This window comes from Globicephala melas, chromosome 8, assembly GCF_963455315.2.
Source record: "Globicephala melas chromosome 8, mGloMel1.2, whole genome shotgun sequence".
Classification (NCBI taxonomy): domain Eukaryota; kingdom Metazoa; phylum Chordata; class Mammalia; order Artiodactyla; family Delphinidae; genus Globicephala; species Globicephala melas.
The window spans coordinates 24,227,388-24,249,340 of NC_083321.1; the positions used below are offsets into that span (position 1 = coordinate 24,227,388).

Below are 21,953 nucleotides of genomic sequence, written 5' to 3' on the forward strand. Positions count from 1 at the left end.
GAGTTTAGAGAGGTCAAGCTTAATAAGCCTGAAAAAAACCCAAAACAACAGAAACAGAATCTCAGAGACAGAGAACAGACTGTGGGTTGCCAAGGGGGAGGGGGGTGAGAAAGGGATGGATTGGGAGTTTGCGATCAGCAGATGCAAACCGGTATATACAGAATGGATAAACAACAAGATCCTGTGATAAACCATAATAGGAAAGAATATGAAAAAGAATGTATACATATGTATAACTGAGTCACTTTGCTGTACAGCAGTAATTAACACATTATAAATCAATCATACTTCAATAAAAATAAATAAATAAAGCAGTGATGTAAGAAAAAAGCCACCTCTGTTTAGAGCATGAAGGGGATGCTGCATTAAAGCTCCCAGGAAGTGCTCAGGTAGCGGCAACTCCAAGGCTGTTGTTCTCAAGCCTGTCTCCCTGGCATGTCTGAGAATACGGGGGATGCAGAGATCCAGGCCTAAGCAATGGCCCTGCCTGATCAGTGGGAGCTATGATACAAAAATAGCATCCCTCAAAGGAAAGAATAGTGACTTTCCTCAAGGCTTTTGCTCCAACCTCCTACTTCCTAGAGAAAGTTACCAGCGAAGCAGAGAGGCCAGAATGCCTCCCCTGCCTGATGTATGCCAGCCCCTCACCTTTTCAGGCTGACAACCGAGGCATTCTGCCCGGCTTTGTTCAAAACTTCATTCCATTCTTCATCGTCCCCACGGATTATGTATCTAAAAAATAAAGGGAAATATCAAAGCCTGCTCAAAAGAAGAGAAGGCCGCTTAAAAGAAAGTAAGAGAGTGACAACGTTTTCATCACACACATCCCACCACGAAAGCCAGGCCGAGCTGCACCAGCATTTGAACAGCAGAGAGCACAGGACAGGCGTGCAGCTGAGCTCCAGGGGACAGGAACTTCACCGGAACAAGCACGGTCAGGCCTGCTAGCAGGGGTCGATCCGCACAGAAGGCAGCTGCCCGACTTCTGCCACCTGACTCTCAGCAACCGCCCACCCGCCCACCAGAGGAGCCTCCTGTCACCCCCAGCATCTCCTTGCTCACCATCACCTCCACAGCCCACACGCCCTTGGACTGGGCCATGTCTGCCCCACCTCGCCCCACCTCTCTGGGATCTGGCAGTCCTGACAAGTCAAGGCTTTGATGCAGCAAAGCTGTGTGCAGAGCTCAATACTTTGCCCACGGACCTCCTGGCCACCTCCATCTCACATCCAACAACCACCATCACTAATGACCCGGCAACGGGACTACAGGTCAAAGAGACTCAGAGGCCACCAAGTCTGGAGCAGTTATTCACATCAATCTACCGGGCGGGTACCACCATTATAGCTGCAGCTCAAAGAGGACTGCAATCTCCAGGGCATGGAGGGTTCCAGAACAAGGGGTTTTGTTGGTTCATTGGCAGTAGGATCTTTTCTTCAAACAAATTCACATCAAAAGCCAAATATTAAAAAGTGGCCACTGACAGTGGATGCTCATGGATCAGCATCCCCCTTCCCTAAGGAGCCCGGGGCACGACACGGGACCCAAGGGATCTCAGGAACACGACCTGCAAGTCATGACTTACAAAGTGGCAGAGCTGATCTGGGGAAAACAAATCCTTCAAAATTATGCAATTAGTCAATTAGGAGGTTTTTAGCTGCTAGTGCTTCTAAAAATGATCCCATGAAACACAGCTTCCAGGGCACCCAGGAAGCAAATTAGAAGCAACCAGCAGAGGTTCCGTGCTTCCCACGAGGGGCCTTACTGAGCGAGGTCCAGGTTCTTCAGCTTCCCCACTTCTTTCTTGTGTTTCTCCTGGAAATCCTTTGCTGCTTCGTCCTGTGGTCGAAGTCCCATACAGAGAGTAGGTCAGAGTCAGGCAGGGGACAAATGGCAGGGAAAGGTCAGGGGGCAGAACGTGACCGCGACGACCAGCAGGCCTATCCTTCTGCACATTTCCCTCCCACAGCATTAAAGGCAGCTCTTACTCAGTGTGTATGAACATAAAACGCGCCTTCTGAAAACCTAAACGATCAAACAAGTAGTTCACAACAGCAGCTGCTGGACTGCCAGCTCGCACACGCGCTCAGTGGGGGGCCTCGTCAAGGGCCGGGTGGGCACGGGAGGGGCAGGGAGACTCGGGGAGCACGCCCCTCACACCCCCAGAACACTAGCGCCAGGGACTCTCCTACAGGGGAGAGACGGACTTTCGGTGTTCGTACCAGGTCGTCACTCAGCGTCTTCATCGTGGGCTCCATAACCACGGCCTTCACTGCCACCATTTGCTCCTCGATGGCCTTCTCCTGCACTTCATTAAACAGCTACAAAAGACCAAGGCCAAGAAGCAGAAGATGAAGGAGCAGCAGAGGCCCAGTCACTCGTTAGCAAGTCATTCAGCACACGCCCTGCACGGTTTAGGAGTACACACGCTCACGGGAGGAGCAGGAGATCCCCGACTGGAGATGTCACACTCCCATCAGGGGTGCCTCTGGGAGACAACGCGGAACGTTACAGATCCAGCTGAAGTTCCCCATATCTGTTTGTGTGTGTGTGTATGTGTGTGTGAAAATCTGCAGCAAACACAGCCAAATGTTAACCTTTCTGCATCCTGGGGCAGGGAGTGGGCTTGACACATTTTTCAACACAGGCCAAAGCCCTGCCCTCAGCTGAGGTTACCTTCACAACCTTGCGGATGATCCGGTTGAAAAGTCCCATCAACTGGCCTGAGGGCAGCTCGATCTCCTTTTCCAGCTGGTCCACAGACTTGTGCTGCAGGCCAATCCCCAAGAGAAGAGCCTGGGGGACGGAGAATCTGTTGGAGTGGCTGCCAGGGCAGGCTTTTGCCCATTAAAACCACACCAAGAACCAGAGTTACACTCTCTTGACCAAAACACTGACTGACACTATTGTGGAATCTTCCCATTCATCCTGTTACTGAAACCACTAGGAAAACTCCCTCCTCCTGAAATCTCCAAACTAACTTCTTATCCCGGCAAATAGCTGCTTTACGGCTACATTACAAGCACAAGGTGCTCCTGGACTCTGATAAAGCAGAGTAGGAATCAAGGCAACGTGGTGGGGTGGAGGAACGTGGGTCCAGACTGCAGCACTTCTACTTACTTACTGTACTGCTGGGCACACAGCTCAACTGCAAAGCCCAAGAGTCCCCACATGTAAAAGGTGAGACCACTACCCCCCCCATCAGCACAAAGTTATGTCAAAGCATCCGACCAACACCCAGCATATAAACTGCTCCACAAAACCAGCACACGAGCAGCAGGTGACCTACCGACTGGGCAGCAGACAGGGCCAGGTCTCCCAGCTGGTTCAGGAAATACAGCCGGGAGATGGCCGGGATCATGTCCATGATGAGGTGATAGTCAACCATGTTCCGTGAATACATCTCCAGCCTCTTCAGGTCATAGGGGAGGAAGAGTGCTTCCAGCTCCTCCCGGCACAGGGCTGGACATGCGACAGAGCCAGACGAGTCAGGTGAGCCCAACGCCCTTGCAGGGTCTGACGAGATTCCCAGATGGCGCTCACAACAACAGTCCCCAGGTGGCACCCAACAGCTGCTCCTCCATGGGGCCTTCAGCAGGAGCCGGGCAGGAGCCACCTAAAAGTGCCTGCCCACCCTGGGCCGCCCTGACCCTCCTCCTGCAAAGGGGAGGCAGCTTGGTCCACGCAGGGAGGGGGACGGATGGTGTGTGACCCTTGCTCAGAGTTCCACGCCAACACATCAGACCAAGAAAGGCTCCCGTGCCCTGGGGTTAGAGGAATGCAACACTTTCCCCACTTCGTCACTTCTCCTCAGGACGCAGCTTAACAGAAAACAGGCATGCTCCACCCAGCTCGACAAACAGATTTTTACACCAAAATATAATTGGCCCAAAAAAAGGGTATACGTACACATAACTAGCAAGAGGGAAAAAATACCCCACGGCTGTTAACACTAACGATCCCGTACACCCTTTTTTGTGTTTTAAATATTCAAACAGAATCTACATGCCCAAAGCACTTCTACGTGTTGCCCACAGAAGGTTGACAGCATATTCTTATTACAATTTCATGAATGAGGAAACGGAGCCTCAGAATTGAGCTAGTTACCCTAGCTCACAGGATTTAGATCAGGTTCTACAACTGACCAGCTGCAGGCCTTACTTACACCTCTAAAGCCAAGTCCTTCCCCCCAAGTCCTGTCATGAGGGCACAGTGTGTGATAGCGGCCCTGAGGCGGCACAGGGCCTGCTGAGCAGAGGCGGGTGGGGGAGACGCAGGCCTGGAACCAGTCCCTCCATTCCTAGTCCAGCCCTCTTCCTGGACCACATGCCCACCGCCTGTTCCACACAACCAAGCCCCACCAGCCCTCCGGCCGCCCCACCAGCTCACCCAGCTGCACGGGTTTCCCAATGTTCCTGTTCTGAAGGATGTTCAGGGCCAGGGAAGGAGAGAAGGTGCTGAACTGGTAGGACAGCAGGGCTAGGAATCGCCTTCGGAAATCTGCGGGGTTCAACCACACAGTGTCAGAGGTCTGTAGGCCCCTGTGCCTGCACCTGGCCACCCACCACCTCCACTCCCACTCACCTTTCCAAAAGGCAGAGAGCCAGGCACCCTGGTCGGCCTCATCCTCGTCCATCAACGTCTTTAGCATGATGCACGAGTGTTCTCCGGTCAGGTCATTCTGGGAAACACAAATCCCTAACTGGCACCAAGACCCAGTTGGGTCTTTTTTTTAATGAAGGACCTGTCACTGCTGAAGGGCAAGCACGCTTACGCGGGCCCTTGCTTCCTCCCCAGCAGGAGAGGCGGCCTCGCCTTCATTCTCGCAGGGCCCACTGCCTACACGACAGCTTCCAGAGACCACTTTGTCCTGCAACTTCCGAGCAGGTGCCCCAGCGATGGCGCAAAGCTACTCAGACCTTCGGAGCATGTCTTCTGCTGTGAACCCCTTGCTCACATCAGGTCAGATTCTGAACCGGGAGGCATTACAGCTTAAACTCCACATGATCCAATCAACGTGTTTTGGGCGCTCGCAGCAAAAACTTCATGGCCAAAAACAAGCACGGCAAGAGTTCCCCTGCTGGCAACAGGTTTGCAAGTGCAGGCTCCTTTAGGTACTAAAGCAGCGACCACAGGTTTTTTAATTTCTACTACACAACAACCACAAAGCCCAAAACCATAAAAATACCTAATGGATTTCAACTGAAGAGCATTCAAGTAACAAAAGGCCACCACCACGTCACAAACAAGCACTGCACAGCACAAGACCACAGGGACGTACCATGGTCCACGCTGAACTCACTGGTTGTGTGGTCCTTGCAGTCGACCACCAAACTTACACTCCAGCCTCGACCAGGGTCACTGACAAGGACCCAGCCCCTCTACAGCTGCTCCTGCCCACGTGGAAGCAGCCACACACCCAGTGGCCCTCATCAGTCCAGCTTTGAACTCTCAGATGGGTGCCACCCTTGGATATTGACCTGGAGAACTTCTTCATCCTCCCAGCACCAACTCCACCAGCTGACCAATACCTTCTGTGCCCACTCTTTGCTTCCCTCCTGCTGTGAGGGATGCGGTGGCCACCTCTCCCCCTGCACTCCAGGTCCTACCCTCCTGCCTCTTCCAGGCCTGTAGTCCTGCAATCAGCCCCCCTCACCTGCATCTGCATGATCTCTACAGGATCATACCCTGCAGCAAACAAACATGTTCTGGAATCTCCCGGCTGACAAACCCACCCTGACTCCAATCTCCCCCCAGCTACCTTATTCCTCTGCTGCCTTTGCCTCGTGTAGGAATCGTGTATTCAGTCTGTTTCCTCACCTCCCATTCTCTCCGGTCAGGTTGATCCCGCCACTCCACTGAAGCTGCCTTTATTCCGATCACCAACACCGACAAATCCAATGGTCAACTGTCCTAACCTTACTTGTTCTCTGACAGCAATGACTCCCCTTCCTGAAACACTCGTTATTCTTGGATTCTGACACCACAGCCCCTGCCCTTCTCCTACAGATCATGGCTACTCCTCAGCCTCCCTTGCTGTGTTTCCTGACTCATTCCTCTAAATGCTGCAGAGTGTAAGGACTCACCCTCTTTATTCTCAGCCCCTTCTTCCAACAGCTTTAAATACTTATTCACTGAACAAAAGTATTTACTGAACATGTACTATACATAGCAGATGCTATTAGGTGCTGGGGTTACAGCTGCGAAGAAAACAGGCCACCCCACCCCGCACCAAAAAAATCCTTGACCCCGAGAGTATATTCTATTAAGAGTATGCTGATGACTCTCAAATCTGTCTCCAGCCCTGACCTCTTCCTTGATCTCCAGACTCCTGTAGTCAACTGCCTATTCCATACTTCCACACTTGGCTGTCTAATAGGCATCACACACTTACTATGCCAAAAACAATTCCCACTTCCACCTCCAAATCTGGTCCTACCCCATTCAGTTTCTTTTTTAATGTATTTATTATTTTATTTATTTTTTTGGCTGCTTTGGGTCTTCGTTGCTGCGCGCAGGCTTTCTCTAGTTGCGGTGAGCGGGGGACACTCTGTTGTGGTGCGCGGGCTTCTCATTGCGGTGGCGTCTCTTGCTGCGGAGCACGGGCTCTAGGCGCGCGGGCTTCAGTAGTTGTGGCTCGTGGGCTCTAGAGCGCAGGCTCAGTAGTTGTGGCTTGTGAGCTCTAGAGCGCAGGCTCAGCCGTTGTGGCGCGTGGGCTTAGCTGCACCACGGCATGTGGGATCTTCCTGGACCAGGGCTTGAACTCATGTCCCCTGCACTGGCAGCTGGGTTCTTAACCGCTGCGCCACCAAGGAAGCCTCCCATTGAGTCTTATCTCAGGAAACAGCACCTCCAACACCCAGTTTCTCAGCCAGTCTCTCTAGCCAAAAACCAAAGAACTACCCTTGATACTTCTGTTCACTTACCTTCCACACCCCCATCCTTCAACTCTTCTCAGTTCACCTCCCAAACACCCCTGGCATCTGGCCCTTCTCTCCTCTCACCATGTCCTCCCCAGCCAAGCTGCTCATCTCCCCGCCTCTACTCACGGGCCACCGTCCATCGTCTACACGGCAGCCCCAGCACCTTCCCTCTAACCCCTCCCTCCACCTGAACGGGGAGGGAGCGCAGAGTCCCTGCCCAGACCCACCTGCCCCGCTGTGAATCACCACCCTTTCCTTTCAAGGTCCTTCCAGCCACACTGGCCCTTTGTTTCCTTCAAATCACCAACTTCCTTCCTGCCTCAGGTCCTCACATTTGCTGTGCCCCTGCTTGAATACGCTCACTTTTCTGCAGGCAGGACTGTCACGTGGCTGGTCCACCCTGATCATTCAGGTTGCAGTTTGAAAGGTCACCCCTCAGAAGCCTGACCACTCATTACACTGTCACTATCTGAATACTTCTCGTCTGCTCACTTTTTTGCTGCCTATTTCTCCTCATTAGAAAATAAGCTTCACGGCTTGTCTTGCTCACTGCTTGATTCAGTGCATGCACTAAATAATTTTTTTTTTTAATGAACTGACAGCCACTAACTCTCTCATCTTCCATTTTATCCTCTATGGCTCTGTTGTCCACACAAGCGCATCCCTCCTTCAGATACCAGCTTATAGTATGCACTCCTCCCCTAAAACCACTTTTCTTCCTGTTTTTAAAAAATACAAATTCGAGGAGGCCCCCAGTGACAGGATTCCAGAACGTGGTGAACAAGCCCACGTGCACTTCCGCCATCTCAGCGTGGAGCACAAAGCCGCTAGAGTGTGCAGTGGGGAGAGTGACCGTGTGGCCCTCAGTAAGGGCGGCTGCTCCGGAGGCATTCAGAGAAGCCTCCTGGCAGCACAGGCACACCGCTCAGGGCACAGCGGGAGGCACCAGGGCTCTGCAAGGACACACCTGTCACCACCCTCCCCTGCCAGACGCCTCACTCACCGGGGTCTGTCTCAGATAAACAGGGACAAAGCCAGCTCGTTTCCAGAACCTGCAAAGGATACAGAGAGCAGGTCACCACGTGTGCCTTCTGGGAGCGGCTGACACACAGAGCTGGGAAGGGCGGGGGGGTGAGGGCAGCGGGGCGGGGGCGTCAGGACAGCTGACACCACTGCAAAGGCAGACACGCAGCCCACAGGACTCTCATTCTCAGGACACCGAGGCCAAAGGGATGCTGCGGGAGGAAGGGCAGGCGAACGCTTACCTGAGGAGCCTGGGGGTCAAGCCGTAGCACACCCCCAGGTAGTCCAGGTGCTCGGCAGGCCTCTCGTTCAGTTTGAGAAGTAAGGGAGGCAGGTCCTTCCGGGGAGTGACGACCTCTTCCAGCAAGCTGACCGCCTGGAGGATGCCCGAGGGGAGAGCACATCCACCCAGCGGAGAGAGAGGAAGGTTAGTGACATTCCCAAGCACCCCTGGCCACACCAAGCTCTGGACGAGCACAGCAAAAACCGGGACAGGTGTCCTGGTTCTTAAAATGTAAAATCACCACAAAGTCCAGTCATCATTCCTGAGGACACCAAAGCCCTAGACGAGCACGGACCCACACTGCTCAAAACCCAGAATGTGGGAAACAGCCACACGGTTTAGAAACGCCAAACGCATTTACAAAGAGACAGAGGTAAGGTGCTGAAGACGCAGGTCTGTCACCGGATGGCTCTGTGTCTTGGGAACTGACAAACCTCTGAGCCCGACCTTAAGTATAAGCCCCTTCCCACCTCCCAAGCAGGCACACCGTGAAACATCAAATGAACCCGTGTGAAAAGCTGTCCCAGCTCCTAGCATTGAGCACTCTTACCCAGAAAGACAGAGCTCCCTGAGTCTGAGGTCAGTACTGAGAGGAGGAGACTGCACTGCACAGCTGTGGCTTTAAGCCGGCATGTGGATCAGCGTCACCTGGGAGCTTCAGGCAGATTACTGGGCCCCACCCAGAGCCTCGGATTCAGGAGGTCCAGGGCAGGGGTCAAGAGCTGACACTCTTAACGAGTCTCCAGGTGAGGCGGATGATGGTGACCCGAGGGCCTCAGTCTCGGTGTCAGCTGGGGAAAGAGAAGCTTCTCCAAAGCCAGAGAGGAACTCTGCCGCTACTGCTCAGAGCCCAGACCACAGGACAGCTCTTGATGATACTCCTGAAGACCCAGAGGATGGCCCTCCCCGAAACCAGGAGCTCGGCCAGAAGACGCCTACCTCACTGCTGACGGTGTGCATTTCCTGCGAGGGCGCCAGGACCTTTTCCTCGAGACAAGGGAATCTGCCCTCATAGTACATCTGCAGCAGCTGCAGGGCTCGGCTGCCATAGCCCATCTGTGAGCAGACACGGAGGGAAACAGGCAAAGGCAAGAGAGATGTCCTCAGTGTCTACGCCACTCGTACGCCCCTGTACTGCTTCTGGAAAGCCTTCACTCCAGGTCAAAGTGCACTTCGCAAAGGGAACCAATGAAACCCCTCAACAAGGTCAAAGCAGAGACCCTTAAGACCTAGCGTGGCACGACCCTCACTCTCGCACTGTCCAGCCCGTCAAGAACGTGAGGATGGCTGAGCATGCTTTCTGGTCCACAGATCAGCGAGCTCGGAACTGATGACTCTACGGCTAACTCCTCGGTGAGGACTTCTAAGACAGGAGGTAGCTACAGGAAGCAGATCTGGTTCACGAGTCCCCTGTCCTCACAAAGAGTGAGCACATACAATCATCCTGCCCACCCACCCCCAGCCTCCGGCAAACCGTCCACAGCAGAGGGGGACCTGGATCTGCTACTCCTTGACCAGCTTCCTATTTAAACAACCGCATACACCTGCCCTAACGAGAGGCCAGCAACATGGCAGCAGCTAATTACAGCACACCAGGTTTAAATAACAGCACACACGAGGACACGTTACCGCTTGATAATCCGGGTGAACAGCAATGCGAACCACTCTTCCACCCGAAAGGCCGCCAAAGTCTGGGTCTTGGAACTGTGGGGGAGACACAAGCCGGTGACTAAGCAACAAAAGACAGCCTCCAGCACTGCCAGCTTCACTCGCTCAGACACACCAGGGAAAGCACATCACCTGTTCCGACACTGTCCATGGAATCAGGTCCCCCGAAGCCTTCTTGCCTCGAGACAGGCTGTTCAAGATGGACTGGCGAGAAATCTCCCCCTCGAGGCACACCTGTTGGGGAAGCAGGACACTGCAGACAGAAAGGCCGGCTCCAGGTTCAGAGCCCACCCCCAGAACCTCACCAGCACTCCGCCCTTGCTCTGACTAGGCCGGCTGTTTCCACTCCAGCGCACGCTTAACCCTGTAACCAACTCATCCGTTTCCAAGAGAAGTTTCATTACTGTGTCCCCTGGGCATCCTGACACCGTCACTAAGAAGGCAGAATACTGACCCAGAGAGCAAAACCACACTAGAAGAGGGTCTCCACACATGGTGTACATGTGAGCTCATCAATTAAGGCTCAGGACGCTCACGTGGCTCTCTACAGAACTGGGCAACGTCAGTGACTCCAGGGTCTAACAGGAAGATGGTTAAACATAGTACCGTACGTGCATGTCATGAAATACAATGCAGCCTTAAAAATTATGCAGATTATGAATATCTGACACATTGAAAAACAAAACCCAGATTACCAAATACTATGATCGTATGTTTATGAACAGGAAAAATGATAAAGAAATGCATAAATACAGGCTAGGCATTAAAAACATCTTCACAATCTGTGTCTTCTAATTTTACAAGTAGCATGTATTGCTTTAGTAATAAAGGAGGAAAACAAAGTTCTGTTTTAGGAGCTGCAAGTCAAAATACGAGTGGCCAGTTCTGATTTTCACCCATCCATGAACAGTGGGGCTTTGGGTCTCTGTCTGGGTGGTAGTTTCCTTTGATGCACCCTAATCGCCTGCCTGGATACGTCCAGTCACTAGGCTTGAGACCAAGAATCAGCAGGTTCCCCTTCTGCGCTGCGGTTACCGAGCCACTAATCCTTGATGCCTAAGTGGGTCCCAAAATCAATGCCACAAGGACACCTCAGCTTCTGTACCTGGATGACAGCAAGCACTTCAGGAAGGGCATTCTGGGTGGGGGGCACGGGAGGCAGGAGGCAGAAGAGATGGTGAGCAGGCGCATCAGAAAGCATCTGGAGATCGCTAGGAGAGTTCTGTGGGGCACAAACAGGTCAGTGAGAAGCACTCCTCATCCTGTCCTCACTCGAGAGGCTACTCCACAGTCATGACTGGAGAACTGCCTTCCCCAGAGCCAGGTGATGTGCTGAAACCCGTCAAAGCGCCTTTCCAGCATCATAGCCGGCCAGCCTGAGACCCTCTGTAAGGGCTTAAGCGGGACTTAAGCCTCCAACGTTTGCTGTCACCTCACCACGAGTGCTGAGGCTGCAGAGCCGGAGCAGAGACCTGCTTAGTTAGTGCTATATACTTCACAGCTGGGAAGCGAACTTCTTCCTGATAAGAGGCTGCTATTTCAAGACAACCTCTCACCACTTCTAACATCAACCCTTCGGCTTTCCGTTTAAAGGGTGTTCATAAAAAAGCTACCTAGACACTCAAAAAGTGTCCTTTCCAATGTGCCTTTTTAAGACTTTCAAATATTCCAAATTCTCATTCACTGCTCCTTAAAAACAGCCCAGGGGTATAAGGCTGGTCTCAGGTCAAACAGCAGCCCCCGGATTACAACTGCTATGTCATCTCAGCCCATCCATTTAGCCAACAGGCAAGAAATATAAGTACCCCTTTTAAAATGGGCAAAACTTTCCACCCTCTCCAGCTACCACACATGGAGCTACGTGCAGAAATCTCACACTCTGTATGCAAAGCTGGAGCCCACGACAAGCCTGAACAACAATGGGAAATGCAACCCCTCCAGCAGGATCCCTGGACCTTGCCAACATCAGGACGTTCAAGTCCCAGTGGAATGGTCACCTGAGCCACTGGGTAACAAAACATGCAAAAAGCCGAGTCAAAAGGCACTGCCCAGTGCTGGAATTCACTGCTAAAGTTCACCCGAGGGCTAGCTGCAGTTACCTTGTAATGAGAAGCCACGTAGAGGGCCATAAGCCGTTGGAGGAAAATCTCAGAGGCTTTGTGGTAGCAAAAGAGGGTATCTCTATTAACATAGTAGCTGGATCTGGAGTTAAGCAACCAAAGCAAATCGAAGAGAACCCAGAACAGGACACACTACTTCCAAGGGTCACCTGGATATGTGGGTTTCCCTCAACCTGGGAAGAGGAGCCCCTGGTTCTGAGCAGAAACATATTAGGGAGGGAAAGAAGGGAAATCAACAACATTCAACTTTCCCCTCTCCCTAGAGTAGCAGCCTATGAAGCAAAGGGCCAAAACTCTTTGTTCAACTCTTCCATTGCCCCCTCTCCCTTTCACAGGACAAATGGAACCCAGGAGGATACAGCTCACAGGCTTCAGGCAAGGGGCAGCCAGAGATGATCCGAGTGATGTTGAGGCAATCCAGGCACAGCAGGTCGTTCAGCCACTTCTCTACTGCATCCCCAGGGGCGTATCGGATTGACTCGTGCAGGGAAACCTCATGCAGTGTTCGCACTGTTCCCCACAACACACACACACACAGTGAGGAACAACTAGTAAATACTGTTTTCCACAAGAGCAAGGCAAATGTTCTACTTTATCTCTGTCACATGGCGCTCACAAAATATGGCTCAAGAATTTAAAGCGAGTGGTTTTAAATTGTTCTGGTGGATGTTCAACTTGCCTCGACACCAATCCCAAGGGGATCTCTCTAAGTCAATGCAACCAATGCCCTGAGATGGTGACAAACAGGAATCTAGCCACCAGAAGGCCCAGGTCAGCCACCCATCTGGTCACTGGTTTGCTGTTCCTCAGAGAAAAGCAACTTCACCTCTTGGGGACTCAACCTCTCTGCCTGATGGTCAGACGGTCTGTTACCACCCATGCGGTCATGAGGGGAAGGATCCCGCAGGAGAGTGTGAAGTGACTTGCTGTGCACTGCAGGCACATTCAGAGCTCCAGGGGTACCTGATGCCAGTCTGGCGGTCATCGTGGTCTTGTTCTCAGCGGTGGTGCTGACCTGGCTCTGGGCACTCTGTTGACGGAGCTGCTGAATTAGCTTGAGGGACAGAGACCGGCCAGTGCCCTCGTAGCTAGGAGCAAAAGCAAAGGCAATCAGGCATGAGGTCCCAAATCAACTCTCTAGGAGGGGACAGAGAACTACTTTCCTTGTCCTAATGAAACATCAGACTTCTGTTCACCGAGGACAACCCTGTCACCTCTGAACTTCCATGCCCAAAGGAGGCAGGGCTGCATGGTGGCTCACCTCGGAGCCATCTGGGCCTGGGCTCAAGTCCTGGCATGTCCATTTAGTACCTCTGGACAAAGAACTCAACCCCTTTTAGCTTCCTCCTCAAAAGGGGACTATTCCACACATCTCACCGGACTGTACTGTGAACTAAAAAATAAGGACTGAGGGCTTCCCTGGTGGCACAGTGGTTAAGAGTCCGCCTGCCGATGCAGGGGACGCGGGTTTGTGCCCCGGTCCAGGAAGATCCCACATGCCGCGGAGCGGCTGGGCCCGTGAGCCATGGCCGCTGAGCCTGCGCGTCCGGAGCCTGTGCTCCGCAACGGGAGAGGCCACGGCAGTGAGAGGCCCGCGTACCGCAAAAAAAAAATAATAATAAATAAGGACTGAGAAGATGACGTGAATAAAGCATTTAGCATAATGGAACTGGAACACAGGTAAATGGCCAATTAATAAGAGCTGCTATTAGAAGTTCTACGCTTGAAAAAATGAACAGAGAGCATTTCCAGTTTGAAAAAATTAAGATTAAACAAATCCACCACCCAAGTAACTTTTCTCATTACTACTTTCATTTAAAAGATGACGTAAAGAAGTAATAAAAAATTTGGGGAAAAGAAATCATCTATAATCTGATCACTGAACCAGCTCTTTTCAATTGTTATTTCCTCCTTGTCTTTGGTCACAAGCACACGTGACCACAGGGTGCAGACTGCTCAGTGGGTTTTTTTAATTTTTAGTTTTACACTGTTTCATAGTATTCATTATCATAAATGAGGATACTGCATAAATACTTCCTCTAACTCAAATACTACTTTTAAAGAATGATCAAAAAATTAAATTTTGAAGTGCTTTTATTACTCCTGCCTGCCCCATATAACAAAGCATTCTCAAAGGAATTCCATTTACTTATTTAAAAAAAACAAAAACAAAGAGTAAGCACAAGCAGCAAAGCTAAAAAAATTGTGTGTTTCAAAGAACATTAACAAGAAAGTGGAATTTCTTGAGTGGGAGAAAATTTCTGTAAATCACGTATATGAGACTTGTATCTAGACCATATAAGGCACCCTTCCATACAACTCAATAATAAGTAAGACAACTCAATTAGAAAAATGAGCAGAGGATCTGAATAGATACTTCTCCAAAGAAGATAAATAATGGCCAATAAGCATGTGAGATGCCCCACATCATCAGCCATCAGGGAAATGCAAATGAAGACCACATGAGATACCATTTCATACTCATTAGGATGGCTACAATCAAAAAGACATATAAATGCTAGCAAGGACATGGAAAAACTGGAACCCTCAGACACTGCGAGAGGAATGTAAAATGGTTCAGCTGCTTAGGAAAGCAATCTGGCAGTTCGCTAACAGTTAAACAGAAAGTTATCATTTGACCCACTAATTCCACTTCTAGGTATACACCCAACAGAACAGAAAACATGTCTGCACAAAAACCTGTACATGAATGTTGACAGCAGCATTACTGCTACTAGCCAAAAGAGAGAAACAACCCAAATGACCATCAAAAAGATTAATGGAAAAACAAAATGTGCATAAACATACAATGGAATAGTATTCAGCCATAAAAAGGAATGAAGTACTGATATAAGCTACACGGATGAACCTTGAAAACATTATGGTTAGTGAAAGAAGCCAGTCACAAAAGACCACATATTCTAAGATTCCACTTATATAAAGTGTCCAGAATAGGCAAATCCATAGATACAGAAAGTTGATTAGTGGTTGCCTAGAACTGGGGGGCAGGAAGGAACTGGAGGATGATAATGAAAGGATATGGGGTTTCTTTCTGGGGTAATGAAAATGTTTTAAAATTGACTGTGGTGATGGTTTCACAACTCTATGAATATACTAAAAATCACTGAATTATACACTTTAAATATATCTCAATAAAGCAGTTATCAAAAAAGAGTAAAACCCATTTTACTTAACTGTTTTCAGTATAAGCAAAGCAGTCAAATAATAAATCTATAATATAGAATTATCTCTTCAAGATGTGACTTCCATATAGAAACCTTTTCTATATTGAAGATATGTATACACTGAACAGGAAAGATTTCCCAGTATATTCTTTTTTTTTTTTTTTTTTGGCCATGCTGCACAGCTTGTGGGATCTTAGTTCCCCAACCAAGGATCAAACCCAGGCCCCCAGAAGTGGAAGCTCGGAGTCCTAACCCCTGGACCACCAGGGAATTCCCAGTATATTCTTTATATAAAAAAACAAATTCAAAACACTATGAAAACTATGTTTATGTTCTTATTCAAAATGAAAAAGTTGTCTCTATATGGTCAGATCACAAGTGATTTTTCTTTTTGCTTACCTTACCTTTCTAGCTTTTCTAAAGCAAACAAGAACTAAATATTTCAAAATTTTAAAAAAGCTCTTGAGCCTGCTTTCTTATGATAACTATACAGTTACTTTAATACTATATTTTCACATAAGCCTCAGAGATAAGACACTGGTATTGCCATCCATGTGCCCTTTAGAACTTCATCAGGCCTACAGACAGAAGGAGACACTCATCAGCTGGGTTATGAAGTTCTTCAGTCTGGTGCTGCCTGTTCTGGTGGGCCGTAGCTCGGACCAGAAGTGAGCTGTAGTTTACTATGAAGGGGCCAGCTGCCAAGGAGAAGGCTGAGGAGAGAGTGCAGCAGAGCCCCAAAGACTCAAACTTCAGGAATCAGCCCTACCCACCCAGGCCCAGGTCACATTCGTTAAATGCTATGTAACTGGCAACAACCTACAATGGGAGCAACGGCTCCTGCCCGAGGTGCCTCACCCGTTGATGGTGGATGCCATGAACACAAGGTAGGGCCCCAGAAGGCTCTTCACCAGGGGGAGGGGGATGGCAGCAGCTTCATCGATCACAACAAGTTCAGCCTGGCCCAGTTTCACAGCATCTGCAGGATGTATATACTGCCAGAAAGAAAAATTTGTATTATTAGCTTGGCCACCTGATACCATGGCTGTGATCTCTGGTGAGTCACCATAAAGGCCTCTCTTTACTCTCTCTCCCCAGTCCCATTTCTTCTTCTCTCATTCCTCCTCCTCGCTTTTCCCTGGCAGGGCAAAGCTGGGATGGGCTTAGAGTCAGATGCCTGGGTCCAAACAGGTCGACCACTGGCTGTGTGGCCCTGGGCAGGTCACTTCATCTCAGCACCTCAGATTCCTCTCCAGAAAATGGAGGAAATACCTGATGGCTGCTTGAGAAAAAAAATAGGTAAATCTGTAAAAATGCCCTACCTGGGACCTGGCTGAGTGATAGGTGGTGCCTCCCCTTCTCTCCTCTCTCCCTTCTCAGGCTTCTCCCCAGCCTCACTCTGGCCAGTGGGCCAGAGGCAAGCTTGGCCCCAGCAATGGCTAAAGGCGAGGAGTTTCTCAAGCATCTCCTACACTCTGGGTACTGTGTCCTGCTTTGACACCATCAATATAAAGCCCAGGTCCCCCTGCACTGGTGGGGACACTTCTAAGACTTATAACCTTCTTAGTGCTCACACATCCTTATTTATATTATTAGCTGGGCCATCTAATGTCACAAACTTGCCATGAGCTTGGCACCCTTATGCGTATAAACAACCCTTTCAGTTCCTACAGGGGTTCCTGCTCTTTTTAAAGTTTGCAAAAGTCTATGAAGAGGTATTTTTACAGGAGAGGAAACCTGAATAGCCAACTAACATAAACAAAGGTACTCAACCTCACTAGTCATCACAGCAATGCTCAAGACAACAAGGAGACCCCACTTCACACGCAGACGGGCAAAACTTAAATAGCAGTAAAACACCCAGTGTTCGTGAGGACGTGGGGAAACAAAAACTCGAGAGTGCTGCGGTGAATGTCAATACGTACAAACACTTTAAGGAAGAATTTGGCAAAATCCGAGAAAGATGGAAATCTACGTATACCCTAAGACCCAACAATTCCAATTCTAGAAACATATAAATAAACTGTAATGTGCTCATATAGTGCTTAAAAATGAATCAACCAGATCTACAAGCTTCAATCTGGACCAACTTGAAAACAAATGTTGAGTGAAAAAAAGGCAAGCTAAAGAAAGACAAGTATAGTACGTTACCATTTACGGATACATAATTATGTAGTGAAATATAAACAAATGAATTGAAAGGAAACACACCAGGGACTTCCCTGGTGGCGCAGTGGTTAAGAATCCACCTGCCAATGCAGGGGACACGGGTTCGAGCCCTGGTCCGGGAAGATCCCACATGCTGCAGAGCAACTAAGCCTGTGTGCCACAACTACTGAGCCTGCGCCCTAGAGCCCACGAGCCTCAACTACTGAAGCTCGCGAGCCTAGAGTCCGTGCTCCGCCACAAGAGAAGCCACCGCAATGAGAAGCTCGTGCACCGCAATAGGAAGCCCGCTCACCGCAACCAGAGAAAACCTGCGTGCAGTGATGAAGACCCAGCCCAACCAAAAATAAATAAATAAATTTATTAAAAAAGAGAAGAAAAAGAAAGGAAACACACCAATCTCAGAGCACAGTATGGGGAGTGGCGGAAGGGAATGGATGGGGAAGGGTACAGGAGGGACTTCAACCGTGTCTGTGAGGATTCAGATCTTTAAAACAAAAATATGAGTGGCTTTTTTTTTTTTTTTTTTTTTGCGGTACGCAGGCCTCTCACTGTTGTGGCCTCTCCCGTTGCGGAGCACAGACTCCGGACGTGCAGGCTCAGCGGCCATGGCTCACGGGCCCAGCCACTCCGCGACATGCGGGATCTTCCCGGACCGGGGCACGAACCCGTGTCCCCTGCATCGACAGGCGGACTCTCAACCACTGCGCCACCAGGGAAGCCCATGAGTGGCTTTTTAAACGTGAAACCAACACAGCAAACAGCAAAACATCAGCATTTCTTAAGCCTGAGTGCTGGGCACCTGAGTGTTATCTTATATTGGTCTCTGTGCTTTCCTGTAGTTTTCAAGTATTCCATTACAGGTGAGATTTTTTAACTGCTTTGCTGGAAGCTGATGGGTCGAGGGGGCAGAGACCCCACTCATTTCCGACAGCAGATACATGTCCTCAGTAAGGCCCCACATCTTGGATCCTTACAGAGAAAAACTAAACAAGCACCTCATAAAAGCAGCAGGAAGCAGGCCCCTGGAGAGGCACCGCCGACTTTAATATTCTGCTGTATCGCAATTTCCAGCAAGAAAGAAGAGGTCTCAAAGGGACACAAATGTAGCCTCATAAAGTCAGGTCGCCTCTTCTGCGCTTCAGCTCCAGTCTGGAGACAAAAGGACTCTGGTAATGCGAGAAGGTCTCTGACGACAGATCCAAGGCACGGCGAGGGCTGGGCCAGGCATTTCCCGGAAAGCTTCTCCCTCTTTGGTGTATGTTTCTCTTGAGTTTTAACAGATCTCTGTATTCTCAGGGCCTGCAGCCTGCCCCTCACCCCGCCCTACCCCAACACTGGACTCTCTTCCCCTCAGCTGAGAGAACCAGGCCAAAGTAGGAAGAAACGCACAGAGAGAAGAGAGTCTAGAAAGAGACCCAGCAAGAAAAAAATTAAGGTCCTTGAGGGAAAAAGGCACAAACACTGAACCTCATTTATAACCTGGATCCTTGATAAAAGGTATACCTCCTTGACAGACATATACAAATGCCTCACAGGCATAAAGCTCAAGGGCGTAAAATGCCAAGTTGGCCTGGCCCACTTCCCACCCCAACCCAACTCCAAAAGTGATCAATAACCTGCTCCACTAGGAGCCCACGGGCCTCCATCCCTTCTGCAAGCCTGTCACGATTTAACAAAATTGTAGCCTTTGGACACGTACAGACCATTCAGGCTTACAGAGCACTGGAGATTCACAGAGCTTTCGGGGAAACACTGTTTCAAAAGGAAAATAGGCCACCGGCTAAACCACAAAGATTCAGAGTACATTTTACAAAGAACTTTTCTTCTTTTAAATGGTGAGGTTATTTATTGTCCTTGCTACAGATGCATCATTTCAAAACCTGCTGTAACTATGCAAAATTAGAAATGTCCGAAAAAATGATTTTATTTCTCTTAGCTGATTAGTATACTTACAATCCTACTCACTCAATTTTCAAGGGACAAAACTACAACTTTCCCATCTGGCTACATACATTTGGTAGTCTGCTCGAATGTTTTTCTTTAGAAGAGGCTGAAAATCTGGAACACGTTTACCGTAAAACAACAACGCTGTCTAAAAGATATGCAATTACACAGCACATAAAACAACTATAAAAGGAGACGTCTTAGAGCGTTTATACACAGCAGGACACTGGCCCCACGTGGTAGGGTTCTAGAACAAGCCTCACCTGAATGGTCTGCCTGTGTTCCCGGAAAATGTTCACTCTGATCACGGCTTTGTTAAATTCAGGATTTAGAGACTGAATGATCTCATAATCCAGATGCTCCTAATAGGGAAAGAACCAAACCAATGCCAAACGTCAGAAACAGGCTTTAGAAACTAAATATTACGAAAGTTTGCATTCTAAAGACTTCACCTGGATTTATACTCAGCATGGAATCAAAATAAGCTCTTATCCTAATTTCCTACCTGATACTGCAGAGCATCAAATCCTTTAAATACAAATTCAAACAGAGTGTGGAGGTTATCCGGGCTCGGAGAGGTAACAAAGATATTGGAGTAGCTGTTGAACAAAAGGAGGATTTTTTTTTTTTAAGTAATTAGGAAATCTAAGAAATGTTTAGAGAACTTAAAAAAAGAAAACATTTTTGTTTGCCCCTGTTACACAGGGGATAACCAGAGACAGTGGCAGAAAAAAAATCAGGACACACGTTTTGGGGAGGAAAAGTAAAGCAACTCCAGACCTGAGAGTATTCTTCCTCCCAACCTAATGAAAACGCATTACCAGTTTGAAGGTAGCACATCCCAGCAATCAGCTACCAGCATCTGTGAAAGCACCCTGCTGAGGGCACTGTGGGGACTGCTCCCTCAGTGCCAGGGCTGGCACGTGGCTCCCCAGTCCTGCACCCTGGGACGGGAGAGGGCTTCACTCTCATCACTAGCTGTGCTGTGAGGGTTTCAAACCGTGAAGCCAAAGTGCTCAACTGTGCTCAGGCTAAGGCCACAGTTAACCTCTGAGGAATCCTTGTTCAGTGTAAAGGATGCTGATGGTGGCGGGGCTGAGTGGTACTGCCAGAGCAGCGAGAGAAACAAAGGACTAGGAGTCAGGAGCCGAGTTCAGCCCCAGCACTACCAGCACTGACTTGGGGGGGTCTTGGGTGAGTCACTGAAACTCCCTAAGCCTGGGTTTATCCATCTATGAAACGCTAACATTGTTAATTAGGAGCACCAAGGAAGAGAATGCATACGGGACGTGGCAAATTCTAGGTCCGTTATTTATGTCTGGGAAGCTGGAAGTACATGATCTCCTGGCAGTTGCAGAAGTCTTCCGCCCAGGACAAAAGAATGGAAAGGAACATCACACTCAAATGCAGCTCCTCAGGAGCAAACAAGATCTTCTACTGATCAAAATCATTAAAATGTCAAACTTGTACTTTTCTAAGTCAGCAAAGCGGGTCATATTCATGCTCATCTCCTGAGAGTTTTTAAGTTTCTTACCCCCATTTCTTTGCTCTTGTGTGTTTGTTTAACTCTAAATAGTGAGTTGGCCCTGGTGTATGTCTGTGTGTGCATGCACACATATATGTGCACCTTTGGGGGTTTGGGGAAAACAGCATTGCTCTTTCTAGACAGGAACCCAAGACCTAGAGAAATCACACAGGAGCCCGCTCAGACCCAGGAGCAGCTTCCCTGTCCCCTGACCCCCTACTCCTGCACACTGCTCCCTCAGAGCTCAGAGTGCCTAAAGATGGGGACCCCCTTACCCAAAAGCCACCGCCCCAGCAATAGCCAATCCCAGGGCTGCAGATTTTCCCCTTCCTCGGGCAGCTGTGAGCACAACAGTACTCCTCAGGGTCTTTTCCGAGATCCCCTCAATGAATTTCAAGACAGCTTTGGCCTGTGGAAAGAGAAACATATTAGGTGAGCTTTGAGAAAGGCCAAGGTCCAGCCATCTACCACCATCGCTGCGGAGAATTCAGGCTGATGCCTAGGCTAACTCGGGGGCGGAGGGGCTGCAGGGCAGTTCTTACTGGCCAGAAAGCAAGGCCCAACACCTGGACTCTCACTCCCTTAATCGTCCCCTCTGGGTCTCAAGGCTTTAAACACCAACTAGGTGCTGATAACCCCCAAGTTCATACCTCCTTCCAGACCTCTTCCCCGCACACCAGACTCTTCTATACACGCAACTGCCCCTGCTCTGCCCTCCACCTGTACATCTAATAGACATCTCACATTGAACACCTAACATCCCCTCCAATCCTCCCCCACCTACGATCTTCCCCAGCTCAGCTAACTGTCCAATTGTTTAGGCCAAAAGTCTTCTCCATTTTCTCCCATACCTGATTCATCAGCAAATCCTGTCCATACTTCCTTCAAAACATAAAAATTCTACATTCCTCACCATCCTCCTCCTCCACCACTCTGGTCAAAGCCACCACCCTGTACCGCCGCCATTATTACAGGAGCCTCCTAATCAGTCCTGCTCCCACCTTCGTTCCCCTACAACCTAGACTCAACACAGCACAAGGCGATCCTGTTAAAATTAAGGCTGGCTTCCAGAAGCATAAGAATTCCTTCAATTGGATAAATAATTTGTGTATT

General features: G+C 49.5%; 1 protein-coding gene across 2 annotated transcripts in view; it reads right to left on the reverse strand.

Moving 5' to 3' along the window:
- Window positions 1–21,953, reverse strand: part of NAT10 (N-acetyltransferase 10) — a 50,708-nt gene that overhangs the window by 15,838 nt on the left and 12,917 nt on the right. For both annotated transcript variants that reach the window (XM_060303364.2, XM_030864750.3), the window contains exons 9-28: window positions 21,116–21,249; window positions 19,821–19,914; window positions 19,579–19,677; window positions 16,061–16,197; window positions 12,981–13,105; window positions 12,377–12,527; window positions 11,997–12,093; window positions 11,003–11,119; window positions 10,030–10,131; window positions 9,859–9,933; window positions 9,169–9,285; window positions 8,189–8,322; window positions 7,927–7,975; window positions 4,585–4,681; window positions 4,390–4,500; window positions 3,290–3,462; window positions 2,677–2,796; window positions 2,223–2,321; window positions 1,766–1,839; window positions 649–732 (exon numbers count right to left, since the gene is read on the reverse strand). In XM_060303364.2, the coding sequence (XP_060159347.1) occupies window positions 649–732; window positions 1,766–1,839; window positions 2,223–2,321; window positions 2,677–2,796; window positions 3,290–3,462; window positions 4,390–4,500; window positions 4,585–4,681; window positions 7,927–7,975; window positions 8,189–8,322; window positions 9,169–9,285; window positions 9,859–9,933; window positions 10,030–10,131; window positions 11,003–11,119; window positions 11,997–12,093; window positions 12,377–12,527; window positions 12,981–13,105; window positions 16,061–16,197; window positions 19,579–19,677; window positions 19,821–19,914; window positions 21,116–21,249 (2,189 nt within the window). The remainder of the gene's footprint in view (window positions 1–648; window positions 733–1,765; window positions 1,840–2,222; window positions 2,322–2,676; window positions 2,797–3,289; window positions 3,463–4,389; window positions 4,501–4,584; window positions 4,682–7,926; window positions 7,976–8,188; window positions 8,323–9,168; window positions 9,286–9,858; window positions 9,934–10,029; window positions 10,132–11,002; window positions 11,120–11,996; window positions 12,094–12,376; window positions 12,528–12,980; window positions 13,106–16,060; window positions 16,198–19,578; window positions 19,678–19,820; window positions 19,915–21,115; window positions 21,250–21,953) is intronic.